At 44.0% G+C, this 21174-nt stretch overlaps 1 protein-coding gene across 1 annotated transcript; it reads right to left on the reverse strand.

Moving 5' to 3' along the window:
- Window positions 1-880: 880 nt before the first annotated feature.
- Window positions 881-18933, reverse strand: LOC137294169 (uncharacterized). Its single transcript, XM_067825156.1, has 4 exons — window positions 18821-18933; window positions 17455-17546; window positions 16190-17071; window positions 881-3843 (listed from the first exon to the last, which is right to left on the reverse strand). Exons 2-4 carry the CDS (start codon window positions 17530-17532, stop codon window positions 2164-2166), a joined length of 2640 nt encoding a protein of 879 aa, XP_067681257.1. The 5' UTR covers window positions 17533-17546; window positions 18821-18933; the 3' UTR covers window positions 881-2163.
- Window positions 18934-21174: the final 2241 nt, after the last annotated feature.

Below are 21174 nucleotides of genomic sequence, written 5' to 3' on the forward strand. Positions count from 1 at the left end.
TTCTCAATACTACATTTTACACATATCATGTTTCAATATTGTTCATAAATGGATTAGTAAGCAAGTCGGACGAAGCAAAACAACGATATGGTTTGGTCCAGCGTCAATTATTTATACTGAGTGAGTATAGTTTTACGCCGCTTTTCCCAGCAATATCATGGCGGAGGACACCAGAAATATAGTTCACACATTGTACCTATGTATGGAATACGATTATTTACAGACCGACCGACCACCACAGCTGGAATATTTCTGAGTGTGTCATGAAACTCACTCACTCAATCACAAACGTGCTAAATGAGGCTGAGTACATACAGGCACTGTAGGACATGTACCACAGATTATGCACGTCCACATTGACGAGGATTTCCATTGTTTTAAAGACTAACATCACATGTAAATCTTTAAATACACACCACTTCCACAAGGAAACAAGAACCAGGAAGATTTGGTAACTATTTAATCCGAACTTTGACCAAAACAATCGAGTGACATTGTTTGAGCAGATAAAAAACAATATGGTTGCAGTGTAGGCTGAAAGTTAAACGATACTGACAGAATGGGAAGCTAGGACTGGTCACCAACATGCATTTCAGTTGCAATACAGGGGGACGAATCTACAGTGAGTGAGTGAATACCAGACCCACTACCAGCAGTGAGAATGACTTTAGTTTTACGCCGCTTTTAGCAATATCCCAGCAATATCTCGACGGGAGACACCAGATATGGGCTTCACACATTCTACACGTGGGAAATCGAACCCGAGTTTTCGGTGTAACCACTATCGAATAATGAATATAATTTGTTTAACGTACGATGTACATATTCACAATGTATATAGCATGCATAAATGAAGACAAAAGGAAACGATATAAATAACATAGTTTTAATTGCAGCACTTTATAACAGACATACTATTACAACCGTAACATAGAAAAGGATGTTATCGTAAATCAATATCATATACAATTATGTAATAATCTCAAAATATCTCACAAGCTATATACAGTTCTGCAAAACGGATGAATGCAAATAACCAAAACAAATAAAGCTTATAAAATATTCTATATATTCCATTGCATTAACAGATACTATGAGCGTTTGACATAAACACTAACATTCATTAATTGTATGTCCCTTGAGTTAATATCCATTGTATAATATGCTACTCTGAGAGAAGTATGGTAACAGCGTGTCTCATTAATTGCTATTCCGTCTAGTTTGTAACTGCAATTAGATTTCTTCAAACTTTGGGGCGTTGTGACTCAACACACGCGAGGTCCCCCATTTGGAAAATAACTTGTGATGATTTCACACATTTGATCTCATTAGTGTTTTGATATATCTACATAATATACAGTTACAATAAACATCAACAAGTAGAACATAGAATGAAACTTAGCACGTTGTCCTAGATGGTATTCGATTGGCAACTATAAAATGAATGTTTGAGTGAGTGAGTGAGTGAGTGAGTGAGTGAGTTTTACGCAGCTTTTGGCAATAGTCCAGCAATGCCTTGGATGGGGGTGGCAGATGAAATGAAAAATGAAAAATGGTAAATCGATAGATATCTTGAATCATATTATGTTGTCACATGAACGCTTAGTAAATTGATAGATATCTCAGATGAAAATCTATTGCCAACTGCAAAAAAATGAACACATACTAAATCAGTGGAGATCTTACATATTTTGTTGCCAACTGTAAGAGTGACCGCTTAGTAAATTGAAAGATATCCTAGATGATATTCTGTTGCCAGCTGTAAAAATGAAAGCTTAGTAAATTGATAGACATCTTTGATGATATTCGGTTGTCAACTGTATTGAATTCGTTTTTCGTTGACTATATGTGGCACGTAGTAGCGTACAGCATTCATCTAAATTACGACTGCCTTTTAAACACTGGTTGGACCAGGCGATCCTGTGATTGCTATCTCTTGCTGCCATTTTGTAATGACACACAACTGGCTAGTTTAGGTAACCCTTTCCATGCGATCAAGTCTCATTTTACAAGCATAACTTACAGGGGACCAGTGAGGCATTATTTAGCTGACGGAGAGAAAAGGATATAAAAAAGCCCAAATTCTTCACAGTTTTGCAGCTGAATCGTTTGTTTAACGCCGCACACAGCAATATTCCAGCGGTGAGGAAACTGACCAGGAATTTACGTGGATTTCGTGCGGGAAGTAATACCAGAGGAAACATTTGAACTTGATGTTACTCTTGAGCTCACATGTTTACTGCTGCTAGAGGAACATGTTCTGCCTTTCATACAGAGCTTCAACACACGCAGTTTGAATACAAAACTCAAGAATATTAATACACCTTGCCCACCAGCAAGGATCACGAAAACGTAACTGAATGCTTTGATTTTAAATAGGTATTCAAAAAGGCTAAATAACCACGACATACCACTTATAGAGGCCAATTTTAACATATGGAGAAGGGTGCTTTGCTCTTTTTGCCCTGCCTGTACTCGATCTTTTGACAATCGTCTAAAAGCTCTCACGGAGGACACAAAGAATGCGATGGTAAGGGCGACAGTGGTGAAAATGGGGGCACCAAACGCTACCAAGGAAACAACGCCAGGATTGAGGAAACAGAATTCTTGGTCGTCACTGTATCCTATTGTTGATTTACCAGACATGAAATAATTCGTGAGAATGGTTACGGCAACAATACCAGCTGGAGTCAAGTGGGCAAAGGCTACATACTTTGAAAAGATCTTCCATTTATTGTCTGAAAGGTTAATCGAAGACAAAATGTTTCGAAATACTCGAAAAACGTGAAAGGTGTTGACCCCCATCCACGCGAAGCTGGTCAACCAAAAGTAATGCATCAGTACACCCAATATTTTACATACTACGGTATTTTCGTAAGCACCTGCGCCAAATAAAAACAATCCTTGTGCGAAGAAAAGCGAAATCATCAAACTTATCAAAAGGCACCCCGGCAGAGTACGTAAAGGAGGCAGAGTTATATACACCAAACATGACACTGCCAGAAAGAACATGCTCACAGACAAACAAACAGTTGTAAGAATGGTAAGAATATCATAGCTTTGATCTAACTCAGCATTTCCGACACATACACTGTCATTGTGTACATCGAACTCTAAACCTTCAAGCGTTGACAGGCATACCAAAATATCTAAATCTTCTGTAAGAGTAAAATTAACTTCAGGAATAGGTGAACTGCTATTTCTTAGCAAAGCATTTGTACTGTCTAGGGTGTAGTCATATTGAGGGTACAACACGTGAGGACATTTACGAGTGATGTACCTTCTTGGAAAGGCTTTAAAATCATCATCATCGACATCTTCAGGATCATATATAAAAGCATAATTAGTGCGGAATTGAGAATCTGGCAGCATGTCTTTATAGAGAGCGCGCAAAGAAATGTTCATCGCCTCGTAGAGATGAGTTTCATCTCCAAAAAGAAGATTTGAGATACGTTCGGCAAAAACTCCAAAAGAATCTGCAGTGGTAAAATTAACAACAATGAATAACCTAATACTTATTCTAGAAATATCTGAGACATTAATTTCGTTATAATTATCGCCCTTGTTCAGTACTGGATCAGCATCTGATGAGTTCTTGATATTAACGGTGACAACCACTTTCTCTATTGCTGCATCATCTCCGAGAATTTGTGAGATGTAGTAATCTGTCAATACACCGGTAAGCTGGGTCAAATTGACTGTTTTAAAGGTCATCGTTTCAGTTGGGACTAGAAAAATATCAATAAAATATTTCAACACTCTTACAAAGGGAGCGAAAATGTCTTTGCATTCTCTTTTCTTCAGGTGTTGAAAAGGAGGGCAAAGTATCTTATGGCATCGATCCTGCAAGGAAATAAAATCAGTTCGGTACTGTTGTTTAATGAATATATAAAATGCAACTTAGTAATACACAGTGGACTTCAGTGGCAACGATCGCACCAATATAATGTAACAATATGTATCATGTTGATTAAAAGAAACGTTTTTGTTTATACCATGGCCATCAGCTTCAGTCTATATTAACTCTTCAACTTGATCTACTGTTATGGCCTGCCTAAACTAAATGAAGGGTGCTTGGTTTAATGATCCAGTTAGACTTCAATTTCGAAAAGGGCAGACAAAAGGGGTAGGAAAAATATTTACGTTAATGAACTTTGTCCTACTGTTATCATTCACATTGGCACAATGATATAAAAATGTGGAATAATATACATGGCGGCGCTTTATCTTTCGTTTGAAACTTTAGATGGTATTTGAGATGTGTGGAAAGAATGCATCAACCGTCGGCGATTTATAACTGCACTCCGTCTCATTAACTTCCGACATCAACATCCACAAGCTACAACAACAAGACTATCCACAAGATCCTCTTACATACCCACAAAATCACGCACATCTACAAGCGTTTCGAACTTCCACATCCCCATCTGCAACATCTGCAGCTTCGTGATAATTACCTCCGTACTGACATCTATACCCGTGTCCACCTCGACATACATCTACACTAACGCCTTCATTCACTCCCACACCCTCACCTACCACATCCATGATAACATATACATCCACAACACCCATACTGACATCTATACCCTCGTCCACCCCGACATACATCTACACTAACGCCTTCATTCACTCCCACACCCACACCTACAACATCCATGATAACACATACATCCACAACACCCATACTGACACATATACCCTCGTCCACCCCGACATACATCTATACTAATGTCTTCATTCACTCCCACACCCTCACCTACCACATCCATGATAACACATACATCCACAACACCCATACTGACATCTATAACCTCGTCCACCCCGACATACATCTATACTAACGCCTTCATTCACTCCCACACCCTCACCTACCACATCCATGATAACATATACATCCACAACACCCATACTGACATCTATACCCTCGTCCACCCCGTCATACATCTATACTAACGCCTTCATTCACTCCCACACCCACACCTACCACATCCATGATAACATAATTACACATCCACAACACCCATACTGACATCTATACCCTCGTCCACCCCGACATACATCTATACTAACGCCTTCATTCACTCCCACACCCACACCTACAACATCCATGATAACACATACATCCACAACACCCATACTGACACATATACCCTCGTCCACCCCGACATACATCTATACTAATGTCTTCATTCACTCCCACACCCTCACCTACCACATCCATGATAACACATACATCCACAACACCCATACTGACATCTATAACCTCGTCCACCCCGACATACATCTATACTAACGCCTTCATTCACTCCCACACCCTCACCTACCACATCCATGATAACATATACATCCACAACACCCATACTGACATCTATACCCTCGTCCACCCCGTCATACATCTATACTAACGCCTTCATTCACTCCCACACCCACACCTACCACATCCATGATAACATAATTACACATCCACAACACCCATACTGACATCTATACCCTCGTCCACCCCGACATACATCTATACTAACGCCTTCATTCACTCCCACACCCTCACCTACCACATCCATGATAACACATACATCCACAACACCCATACTGACATCTATACCCTCATCCACCCCGACATACATCTATACTAATGTCTTCATTCACTCCCACACCCTCACCTACCACATCCATGATAACATATACATCCACAACACCCATACTGACATCTATACCCTCGTCCACCCCGACATACATCTACACTAACGCCTTCATTCACTCCCACACCCACACCTACAACATCCATGATAACACATACATCCACAACACCCATACTGACACATATACCCTCGTCCACCCCGACATACATCTATACTAATGTCTTCATTCACTCCCACACCCTCACCTACCACATCCATGATAACACATACATCCACAACACCAATACTGACACCTATACCCTCGTCCACCCCGACATACATCTATACTAACGCCTTCATTCACTCCCACACCCACACCTACCACATCCATGATAACACATACATCCACAACACCCATACTGACATCTATAACCTCGTCCACCCCGACATACATCTATAGTAACGCCTTCATTCACTCCCACACCCTCACCTACCACATCCATGATAACATATACATCCACAACACCCATACTGACATCTATACCCTCGTCCACCCCGACACACATCTATACTAACGCCTTCATTCACTCCCACACCCACACCTACCACATCCATCACAACATAATTACACATCCACAACACCCATACTGACATCTATACCCTCGTCCACCCCGACATACATCTATACTAACGCCTTCATTCACTCCCACACCCTCACCTACCACATCCATGATAACACATACATCCACAACACCCACACTGACATCTATACCCTCATCCACCCCGACATACATCTATACTAATGTCTTCATTCACTCCCACACCCTCACCTACCACATCCATGATAACATATACATCCACAACACCCATACTGACATCTACACCCGTGTCCACCCCGACATACGTCTACACTAATGTCTTCATTCACCCCCACACCAACACCTACCACATCCATGATAACACATACATCCACAACACCCATACTGACATCTATACCCTCGTCCACCTCGACATACATCTATACCAATGTCTTCATTCACTCCCACACCCTCACCTACCACATCCATGATAACATTTTCATCCACAACACCCATACTGACATCTATACCCTCGTCCACCCCGACATACATCTATACTAACGCCTTCATTCACTCCCACACCCTCACCTACCACATCCATGATAACACATACATCCACAACACCCATACTGACATCTATACCCTCGTCCACCCCGACATACATCTATACTAATGTCTTCATTCACTCCCACACCCTCACCTACCACATCCATGATAACACATACATCCACAACACCCATACTGACATCTATACCCTCGTCCACCCCGACATACATCTATACTAATGTCTTCATTCACTCCCACACCCACACCCACACCGACACCCACACCCTACCCACACCCACACCCACACCCACACCCACACCCACACCCACACCCACACCCACACCCACACCCACACCCACACCCACACCCACACCTTCACCTACCACATCCATGATAACACATACATCCACAACACCCATACTGACATCTATACCCTCGTCCACCCCGACATACATCTACACTAATGTCTTCATTCACTCCCACACCCACACCCACACCCACACCCACACCCACACCCACACCCACACCCACACCCACACCCACACCCACACCCACACCCACACCCACACCCACACCCACACCCACACCCACAACCACACCCACAACCACACCCTCATCCTCACCTACCACATCCATGATAACACATACATCCACAACACCCATACTGACATCTATACCCTCGTCCACCCCGACATACATCTATACTAACGCCTTCATTCACTCCCACACCCTCACCTACCACATCCATGATAACATATACATCCACAACACCCATACTGACATCTATACCCTCGTCCACCCCGACATACATCTATACTAACGCCTTCATTCACTCCCACACCCTCACCTACCACATCCATGATAACACATACATCCACAACACCCATACTGACATCTATACCCTCGTCCACCCCGACATACATCTATACTAATGTCTTCATTCACTCCCACACCCACACCCACACCCACACCCACACCCACACCCACACCCACACCCACACCCACACCCACACCCACACCCACACCCACACCCACACCCACACCTTCACCTACCACATCCATGACAACACATACATCCACAACACCCATACTGAAATCTATACCCTCGTCCACCCCGACATACATCTACACTAATGTCTTCATTCACTCCCACACCCACACCCACACCCACACCCACACCCACACCCACACCCACACCCACACCCACACCCACACCCACACCCACACCCACACCCACACCCACAACCACACCCACACCCACACCCACAACCACACCCACACCCACAACCACACCCACACCCACACCCTCATCCTCACCTACCACATCCATGATAACACATACATCCACAAAACCCACACTGACATCTATACCCTCGTCCACCCCGACATACATCTATACTAACGCCTTCATTCACTCCCACACCCTCACCTACCACATCCATGATAACATATACATCCACAACACCCATACTGACATCTATACCCTCATCCACCCCGACATACATCTATACTAATGTCTTCATTCACTCCCACACCCTCACCTACCACATCCATGATAACATATACATCCACAACACCCATACTGACATCTACACCCGTGTCCACCCCGACATACGTCTACACTAATGTCTTCATTCACCCCCCCACACACACCTACCACATCCATGATAACACATACATCCACAACACCCATACTGACATCTATACCCTCGTCCACCCCGACATACATCTATACTAACGCCTTCATTCACTCCCACACCCTCACCTACCACATCCATGATAACACATACATCCACAACACCCATACTGACATCTATACAGTCGTCCATCCCGACATACATCTACACTAATGTCTTCATTCACTCCCACACCCTCACCTACCACATCCATGATAACATATACATCCACAACACCCATACTGACATCTATACCCTCGTCCACCCCGACATACATCTACACTAAAGCCTTCATTCACTCCCACACCCTCACCTACAACATCCATGATAACACATACATCCACAACACCCATACTGACATCTATACCCTCGTCCACCCCGACATACATCTATACTAACGCCTTCATTCACTCCCACACCCTCACCTACCACATCCATGATAACACATACATCCACAACACCCATACTGACATCTATACCCTCGTCCACCCCGACATACATCTACACTATCGCCTTCATTTACTAACACACCCTCACCTACCACATCCATGATAACACATACATCCACAACACCCATACTGACATCTATACCCTCGTCCACCCGACATACATCTATACTAATGTCTTCATTCACTCCCACACCCACACCTACCACATCCATGATAACACATACATCCACAACACCCATACTGACATCTGTACCCTCGTCCACCCCGACATACATCTATACTAATGTCTTCATTCACTCCCACACCCTCACCTACCACATCCATGATAAGATATACATCCAAAACACACATACTGACATCTACACCCTCGTCCACCCCGACATACATCTACACTAACGCCTTCATTCACTCCCACACCCTCACCTACCACATCCATGATAACACATACATCCACAACACCCAAACTGACATCTATACCCTCGTCCACCCCGACATACATCTATACTAATGTCTTCATTCACTCCCACACCCACACCTACCACATCCATGATAACATGTACATCCACAACACCCATACTGACATCTATACCCTCGTCCACCCCGACATACATCTATACTAACGCCTTCATTCACTCCCACACCCTCACCTACCACATCCATGATAACACATACATCCACAACACCCATACTGACATCTATACCCTCGCTCGTCCCGACATACATCTACACTAATGCCTTCATTCACTCCCACACCCTCACCTACCACATCCATGATAACACATACATCCACAACACCCATACTGACATATATACCCTCGTCCACCCCGACATACATCTATACTAACGCCTTCATTCACTCCCACACCCTCACCTACCACATCCATGATAACACATACATCCACAACACCCATACTGACATCTATACCCTCGCTCGTCCCGACATACATCTACACTAATGCCTTCATTCTCTCCCACACCCTCACCTACCACATCCATGATAACATATACATCCAAAACACACATACTGGCATCTATACCCTTGTCCACCCCGACATACATCTATACTAATGCCTTCATTCACTCCCACACCCTCACCTACCACATCCATGATAACACATACATCCACAACACCCATACTGACATCTATACCCTCGTCCACCCCGACATACATCTATACTAACGCCTTCATTCACTCCCACACCCACACCTACCACATCCAGGATAACATGTACATCCACAACACCCATACTGACATCTATACCCTCGTCCACCCCGACATACATTTACACTAACGCCTTCATTCACTCCCACACCCTCACCTACCACATCCATGATAAGATTTACATCCACAACACCCACACTGACATCTATACCCTCGTCCACCCCGACATACATCTATATTAATGTCTTCATTCACTCCCACACCCTCACCTACCACATCCATGATAAGATGTACATCCACAACACCCATACTGACATCTATACCCTCGTCCACCCGACATACATCTATACTAATGTCTTCATTCACTCCCACACCCTCACCTACCACATCCATGATAAGATTTACATCCACAACACCCACACTGACATCTATACCCTCGTCCACCCCGACATACATCTATACTAATGTCTTCATTCACTCCCACACCCTCACCTACCACATCCATGATAACATATACATCCAAAACATCCATACTGACATCTACACCCTCGTCCACCCCGACATACATCTATACTAACGCCTTCATTCACTCCCACACCCTCACCTACAACATCCATGATAACACATACATCCACAACACCCATACTGACATCTATACCCTCGTCCACCCCGACATACATCTATACTAACGCCTTCATTCACTCCCACACCCTCACCTACCACATCCATGATAACACATACATCCACAACACCCATACTGACATCTATACCCTCGTCCACCCCGACATACATCTATACTAACGCCTTCATTCACTCCCACACCCTCACCTACCACATCCATGATAACACATACATCCACAACACCCATACTGACATCTACACCCTCGCTCACCCCGACATACATCTATACTAATGCCTTCATTCACTCCCACACCCTCACCTACCACATCCATGATAACACATACATCCACAACACCCATACTGGCATCTATACCCTCGTCCACCCCGACATACATCTATACTAATGCCTTCATTCACTCCCACACCCTCACCTACCACATCCATGATAACACATACATCCACAACACCCATACTGACATCTACACCCTCGTCCACCCCGACATACATCTATACTAACGCCTTCATTCACTCCCACACCCTCACCTACCACATCCATGATAACACATACATCCACAACACCCATACTGACATCTATACCTTCGCTCACCCCGACATACATCTACACTAACGCCTTCATTCACTCCCACACCCACACCTACCACATCCATGATAACATATACATCCACAACACCCATACTGACATCTTTACCCTCGTACACCCGACATACATCTATACTAATGTCTTCATTCACTCCCACACCCTCACCTACCACATCCATGATAACACATACATCCACAACACCCATACTGACATCTATACCCGCGTCCACCCCGACATACATCTATACTAATGTCTTCATTCACTCCCACACCCTCACCTACCACATCCATGATAACACATACATTCACAACACCCATACTGACATCTATACCCTCGTCCACCCCGACATACATCTATACTAATGTCTTCATTCACTCCCACACCCACACCCATACCCACACCCACACCCACACCCACACCCACACCCACACCCACATCCACACCCACACCCACACCCACACCCACACCCACACCCACACCTTCACCTACCACATCCATGATAACACATACATCCACAACACCCATACTGACATCTATACCCTCGTCCACCCCGACATACATCTACACAAATGTCTTCATTCACTCCCACACCAACACCCACACCGACACCCACACCCACACCCACACCCACTCCCACACCCACACCCACACCCACACCCACACCCACACCCACACCCACACCCACACCCACACCCACACCCACACCCTCATCCTTACCTACTACATCCATGATAAGATATACATCCACAACACCCATACTGACATCTACACCCGCGTCCACCTCTACATACATCTACACTAATGTCTTCATTCACTCCCACACCCACACCTACCACATCCATGATAACATATACATCCACAACACCCATACTGACATCTATACCCTCGTCCACCCCGACATACATCTATACTAACGCCTTCATTCACTCCCACACCCTCACCTACCACATCCATGATAACACATACATCCACAACACCCATACTGACATCTATACCCTCGTCCACCCCGACATACATCTATACTAATGTCTTCATTCACTCCCACACCCACACCCACACCCACACCCACACCCACACCCACACCCACACCCACACCCACACCCACACCCTCATCCTCACCTACCACATCCATGATAACATATACATCCACAACACCCATACTGACATCTACACCCGCGTCCACCTCTACATACATCTATACTAATGTCTTCATTCACTCCCACACCCACACCTACCACATCCATGATAACATATACATCCATAACACCCATACTGACATCTATGCCCTCGTCCACCCCGACATACATCTACACTAACGCCTTCATTCACTCCCACACCCTCACCTACCACATCCATGATAACACATACATCCACAACACCCATACTGACATCTATACCCTCGTCCACCCCGACATACATCTATACTAATGCCTTCATTCACTCCCACACCCTCACCTACCACATCCATGATAACACATACATCCACAACACCCATACTGACATCTATACCCTCGCTCACCCCGACATACATCTACACTAACGCCTTCATTCACTCCCACACCCACACCTACCACATCCATGATAAGATATACATCCACAACACCCATACTGACATCTATACCCTCGTCCACCCCGACATACATCTACACTAACGCCTTCATTCACTCCCACACCCTCACCTACCACATCCATGATAACACATACATCCACAACACCCATACTGACATCTATACCCTCGTCCACCCCGACATACATCTATACTAATGTCTTCATTCACTCCCACACCCTCACCTACCACATCCATGATAACATATACATCCACAACACCCATACTGACATCTATACCCTCGTCCACCTCGACATACATCTATACTAATGTCTTCATTCACTCCCACACCCTCACCTACCACATCCATGATAACACATACATCCACAACACCCATACTGACATCTATACCCTCGTCCACCCCGACATACATCTATACTAACGCCTTCATTCACTCCCACACCCTCACCTCCCACATCCATGATAACACATACATCCACAACACCCATACTGACATCTATACCCTCGCTCACCCCGACATACATCTATACTAATGTCTTCATTCACTCCCACACCCTCACCTACCACATCCATGATAACACATACATCCACAACACCCATACTGACATCTATACCCTCGTCCACCTCGACATACATCTATACTAATGTCTTCATTCACTCCCACACCCTCACCTACCACATCCATGATAACACATACATCCACAACACCCATACTGACATCTATACCCTCGTCCACCCCGACATACATCTATACTAACGCCTTCATTCACTCCCACACCCTCACCTCCCACATCCATGATAACACATACATCCACAACACCCATACTGACATCTATACCCTCGCTCACCCCGACATACATCTATACTAATGTCTTCATTCACTCCCACACCCTCACCTACCACATCCATGATAACACATACATCCACAACACCCATACTGACATCTATACCCTCGTCCACCCCGACATACATCTATACTAATGTCTTCATTCACTCCCACACCCTCACCTACCACATCCATGATAACACATACATTCACAACACCCATACTGACATCTATACCCTCGTCCACCCCGACATACATCTATACTAATGTCTTCATTCACTCCCACACCCACACCCACACCCACACCCACACCCACACCCACACCCACACCCACACCTTCACCTACCACATCCATGATAACACATACATCCACAACACCCATACTGACATCTATACCCTCGTCCACCCCGACATACATCTATACTAATGTCTTCATTCACTCCCACACCCACACCCACACCCACACCCACACCCACACCCACACCCACACCCACACCCACACCCACACCCTCACCTACCACATCCATGATAACACATACATCCGCAACACCCATGCTGACATCTATACCCTCGCTCACCCCGACATTCATCTACACTAATGTCTTCATTCACTCCCACACCGACACCCACACCCACACCCACACCCACACCCACACCCACACCCACACCCACACCCACACCCACACCCACACCCACACCCACACCCACACCCTCATCCTCACCTACCACATCCATGATAACATATACATCCAGAACACCCATACTGACATCTACACCCGCGTCCACCCCGACATACGTCTACACTAATGTCTTCATTCACTCCCACACCCTCACCTACCACATCCATGATAACATATACATCCAGAACACCCATACTGACATCTACACCCGCGTCCACCCCGACATACGTCTACACTAATGTCTTCATTCACTCCCACACCCACACCTACCACATCCATGATAACATATACATCCACAACACCCATACTGACATCTATACCCTCGTCCACCCCGACATACATCTACACTAACGCCTTCATTCACTCCCACACCCTCACCTACCACATCCATGATAACACATACATCCACAACACCCATACTCACATCTATACCCTCGTCCACCCCGACATACATCTATACTAATGTCTTCATTCACTCCCACACCCTCACCTACCACATCCATGATAAGATATACATCCACAACACCCATACTGACATCTATACCCTCGTCCACCCCGACATACATCTATACTAACGCCTTCATTCACTCCCACACCCTCACCTACCACATCCATGATAACACATACATCCACAACACCCATACTGACATCTATACCCTCGTCCACCCCGACATACATCTACACTAACGCCTTCATTCACTCCCACACCCTCACCTACCACATCCATGATAACACATACATCCACAACACCCATACTGACATCTATACCCTCGTCCACCCGACATACATCTATACTAATGTCTTCATTCACTCCCACACCCTCACCTACCACATCCATGATAACACATACATCCACAACACCCATACTGACATCTACACCCGCGTCCACCCCGACATACATCTACACTATCGCCTTCATTCACTCCCACACCCTCACCTACCACATCCATGATAACACATACATCCACAACACCCATACTGACATCTATACCCTCGTCCACCCCGACATACATCTATACTAATGTCTTCATTCACTCCCACACCCTCACCTACCACATCCATGATAACATATACATCCACAACACCCATACTGACATCTATACCCTCGTCCACCCCGACATACATCTACACTAACGCCTTCATTCACTCCCACACCCTCACCTACCACATCCATGATAACACATACATCCACAACACCCATACTGACATCTATACCCTCGTCCACCCCGACATACATCTATACTAACGCCTTCATTCACTCCCACACCCTCACCTACCACATCCATGATAACACATACATCCACAACACCCATACTGACATCTATACCCTCGCTCACCCCGACATACATCTATACTAATGCCTTCATTCACTCCCACACCCTCACCTACCACATCCATGATAACACATACATCCACAACACCCATACTGACATCTATACCCTCGCTCACCCCGACATACATCTACACTAACGCCTTCATTCACTCCCACACCCACACCTACCACATCCATGATAACACATACATCCACAACACCCATACTGACATCTATACCCTCGTCCACCCCGACATACATCTACACTAACGCCTTCATTCACTCCCACACCCACACCTACCACATCCATGATAACACATGCATCCACAACACCCATACTGACATCTATACCCTCGCTCACCCCGACATACATCTACACTAACGCCTTCATTCACTCCCACACCCACACCTACCACATCCATGATAACACATACATCCACAACACCCATACTGACATCTATACCCTCGTCCACCCCGACATACATCTATACTAACATCTATACTAATGTCAAACAGTGACAAACAGTGAAAACAGTCAGTCCTCTCTCACCGTGAGTCTTTCGTGGTATTCTCCTTCAAGGCATGTATTCTCCACTGATGGTGAGTCCAGGTGCTCCTCCTGAAACTGCAATAATCCAGTCAACGACTTGAGCCTCACCGTACGAATACCGGGTTCTTGTAAACAACACGATTCCGAAATGTAACCTTCATTACAAATGTGGCAGAAGATATTCTGATAGCCCCAACTGGTGACGTGGCTGTAGGCAAGACATGCTGCCTCAATTGAGGCATTGTATATCTCCCAAACCCCTGTGGCATTACACTCGGAGATTTCAGAACACATTTGAATGGAAATGTTCGTAGGTACGAGATATTCAATTTTACAGACATCCGATGTTTGCAACCATTCATATATATTCGATGGCCCAGAGATATTGCTGATGTCTTCTGGAAATTGATCGCACGCAATACCTATGTCCCACGTTTGAAAATGTTCAAAACCATGGCATTGCGCACAATATTTATTTCTAAAAGTTAAGGAAGTCGAGTTTTCTCTTCGAATGGAAACTGGCACATTTCCTTTGGAAGTGTTGCACTTCCAAGCGAGTTCTTCCGAATATTGCTTATCACCAAAGGAACACCGTGTCACTACATAGATGTGCATGGCCTCTGAATACCCATGAGATAATTCTACACACTCCAGATCGTACTCTTCTTTGCCAATATACAAATCAGGACAACAGTCACCAAAGTCTGTACACTCTGGGTCACAGAAACAACGTGGACACACGCTGTCATTTGCCGGAAACGGGGATACGGAATCATTTTGAAGTGTCGCTAAACATCTGGATCCGCAATACTTTCTTTCATAACTGAAAATTAGCGACGTCAGTTGTTCATCAATATCATCAGAAGAGTGTCCTTGGGGTTTCTGAAAATAAAAATAAGTATCAGATGGTGAGACAAATGAACAAACCTGTACAATTTAACCTGGTTATAATGCCAACGTTTGTCCAGAAGACATTACATCCAGTGAGGCATAATAACCCGGTGGGACAGTTAGAGGGCCTGTGCGATCAACAAGGTGATTGAGTTGATGTCGCCTGTAGAGAGTCTTAATTGAATGACTGGATACTCCCAGCATACAGGGGCTGCAGTCAACTTGTTGTAGGTGGCAGGAAGTGTACTGTCACATGTGTTATCCTATCTGGGACAATAAAACTACTTAAGACATCGACGTGTTTGGCCAATAAATATAATTTTTTGGCCGTTTCAGATCAGTATAATATTGTCTTTGAAAAAAGATTCACTTACTTGTGTCATACCGTGTAGATTCCAGATCACCAGCGAAAGCAGCAGAATGTTTACCAGAATGTTGTTTTTCAGCAGCATGTTTCCTCAATATTCTGAAATATCAGTAAAAGAAAACTTTACGAACAGTAAATAATTTCTCCACAGCCAGTCATTTGTAAAGTGTTTTGAGTCAGTTCTGGTGTATTCTTTTTCAGGGACCAGGTATTTTTAGTATTCGTTACACAAACTTCGTAACTGTGTTGAACCGCTTTGTGGCCTAGTCATGTCTGCCATGAAATAAGAAATTCCGTGTCATAGCAAAAGACGGTAATTGTTGTTGCTCCACCTGCGGTTTCGCTTTAAGGGAGACAAAACGAAAATCGGTACGCTGTGATAAACTGCGAGACACATAGTATCTCAGTGGGTTAGCACTGAAAATGAGTGAATTAGGTTTCTGAATTCCGTATCTAGTGTCGGTTTTCTATACGAGTTAAGATCGTATTGACGTAAGACTTTTTTTATTGAGTATTGTAAATAAAAGACCTTGCGGCTGTGTAAGTGTGACGGAATGCAATGAAAATGATCACTTTCTAGGTTGGTTGAATGTGTAACCATCTCTGCAGTATTCCAACTATATGACGGTGGTGTCTAAATAATCGAATCTAGTCCAGAAAGTCCATTGACCAACAGCATGAGCATCGACCTACGCAACTCGGATCCGATGTCAAGCAAATGAGCAGCCCTGGCCACCCGATACCTTTTCTTACATGCTGAAGACCAATTCCATCCCGCATTTTCTGGGACAAAGATCGCATCCTTGTGTTTCAACGAGTTGATTTAGTTTTACTACGCTTTTAGCAATATTCCAGCAACATCGCTTCGGGGGACACCAGAAATAAGCTTCACACATTGTACAAATGTGGTAAATCGAACCCGTGTGTTCGGCGTGACAGGCGAACGCTTTAACCACTTGACTACCCCACCACATCCATGTTTCGTTGAAATGGGTTTAAGGTCAGTGTAACTACACTAGAAAGAGGTTTAACACATTATACCTATATGGTAAATTGAGCCCCCATGAAAAGTGATAACTTTAACCACTAACTAACAAAACTACCTTTTGAGACTTAGAATATATCTTTCAACACTCCAGTTAAAGCACATACTGGATATAAAAAGAAAGCGCATAAGTAACAAATATGTAACCTCCAACGAACATCCTAATGAATATCGGGGTAGACGTGATCTTCAGCAACCAGTACTTGTCGCAAGAGGCGGTAAACGGGATCGCTGACCCACATGTCTTCATATCCCACTTACGAAGATTGAGGCAACTGTTTACTCGGGTGTTTACAAAACGCTGTTATATAGCTGGAGTAATACTCACTGCGATCTTAAACGAAATCCGCCAAACTAGCGCAGAAATAACGTAGTGTTGAGTACTTATGGAGACAGGCGGCGATATGTATCTTTCTCTCTGTCACGTCAACAAACAAGTGCACTTAAACTGTAAGCGTGATTCGAGGCGCATTAGAATTCTATTTCCTTGAAACTATATCCTGTTGGATTTGGACACGTTTGACAATATCACTAGGCTTAAACATGGAAAACATATGGAAAACATGAATAGGAACATATGTATCATAGATATGTTTCGTCTAATAAAATTATCATAATTTTATTCTATTTTCTAATAAAATGTATAATATATCTCAAGTATAGGAATATCGATTTACGATTCAGACTAATTGTATATCGTGGTCATGTGTTTATGTGTTACTGTCATTTAGTGATGATTCTGACTCACTGGTCACAAGGGAAACGTGAACACATGCAACAAGTTAAAACAGGGAATGATATATAACGTACCGATGACTTTCCCTTTAAACATTAAAGTGAGCCCAAAAGAGTGAAATTAAGTTTGCAAATGCTCATACCCACTGAACATTTAAATTTCAGATTGTATACAACTTAGAACAAAAGTTGTTTAACAAACGATCATAGATTCAAATCGATTTTATCAGTTTGCATGACAAGGGGGTAAGCCCGGTAGTTGGATCGGTGAAACAAATACACGTGAGGTACGTGATGAGAGTTAACTTACACCAATCCTACATGTTTTCGGTATTTCATTTAAAGTGCATATCCCCTTGTAATACAAACAAATAGAGTGATTTGAAACTTTGATCGTTTGTTAAGTAACCCTTATCCTAAGTTGAAAAAACTTCTGGGATTTAAATGTTCTATTGTCAAGGCAAAATTACGAGGATCCGCAAACATAATATCAGGGGACTAACGCGTGTTCAGGGACACTGACTTGATTGAAATGTGTCATCATGTATCAATTCCGTAGTCCATGCTGACAGAATTGTCTGGTCAAGACCAGATTATTTGTAGACTTACTTTAGCGGCAATATTGTCTAACCTATATACCAATATACCAAATCCCACTGGAACTTGTATAAAAGTCTTTCGAATGCTATCACGTTCAACGTCTATTCACACTCACCTACTAATATCTTTAAGAAGGGGTGGAGCGGAAGGCTACTGGTAAAAACGTTCGCTCGTCATGTTGAAAGTCTGGTTCTATTCCCAGATAGGTACAAGGTCTGAAACCAATTTCTGCTGCCCCCGTCATGATATTGCTGGAATATTAGTGGAATATAGTGGCCTAAAACTAAAGTCACTCACTCAACGAAATATGTAAAGAAGGTATCGAGTCTGGACCAGGCATCCCAGTGATCAACAGCATGAACACCAATCTACGCAATTAGGGATACGATAACATGTGTCACCCAAGTCAGAGGACCTAACCATCTGAACGCGTTTGTTGATTGTTTCGACAAGCATGGTTTACTGAAGATCAGCTCCAACCCGGATCTTCACAGGTCGGGTACATCAGAAATGGGCTTTACACACTGCAGCTGTATGGGATTCGATCACGGGTGCTAGTCGTAACGAGCGGACGTGTAACTGCTAGGCTGTTTACATTATCCCCGAACCAGTAATGTCAAAGTTCACGTATTAACCAATCAAATCACTCGAACTTGAGTTATCATAGATATTGAAAATAATGCCAGTAACCACACTAAATGAAATAAATTTTATCTAATTCCATAGAAGTGTTTTCGTTTTACATGCTCTCAGGTGTGAAAACTTGAATGAAATGTGTTATGACACATATGTGTCATAACACTTTGTTATGAAACACCTTTACGAAGTACCACGTGGGTAATAATATTTGTTTGCCTGCGGGACATATGTTATCTCGAAATCTGAGGTCAGTGGTCTAGAGATGTCCCAGTAGCACTTAGTAGGACGTGAGATATGTAAATGCATAAGTGCTATTGTCAAGACAAGGCACCGATAACAAGACAATGGTAACAGACGGAAATGAGCCTCGGCAACCGGAAGGTGGTTTAGGTCAGAAACAGTAACAGTTAGTATCACATCCCATTCAGCGATGTCACATGGTATTTTGTGCGCAATATTCCAGCAATAATGGGCGGAGGATGCAAAAATGGGCTCCCTACATTGTGTTCATGTGGGGAATCGAACCCGGGTCTTCGGCATGGCGAACGAACGCTTTAACTCCTAGGCTGCCCCACTGTCCCAGGTCTCCAAGAAGTACAGTGTAAAACAATGTTGACCTTACATAAATATCGATAGGGCTGTTATGAATGTCTCCGTACCAATGTCGTAAACAACGTATACATACGGTTCGACCATTTGTATGGTTAT

Source organism: Haliotis asinina, chromosome 8 (assembly GCF_037392515.1).
Source record: "Haliotis asinina isolate JCU_RB_2024 chromosome 8, JCU_Hal_asi_v2, whole genome shotgun sequence".
Taxonomy (NCBI): Eukaryota; Metazoa; Mollusca; class Gastropoda; order Lepetellida; family Haliotidae; genus Haliotis; species Haliotis asinina.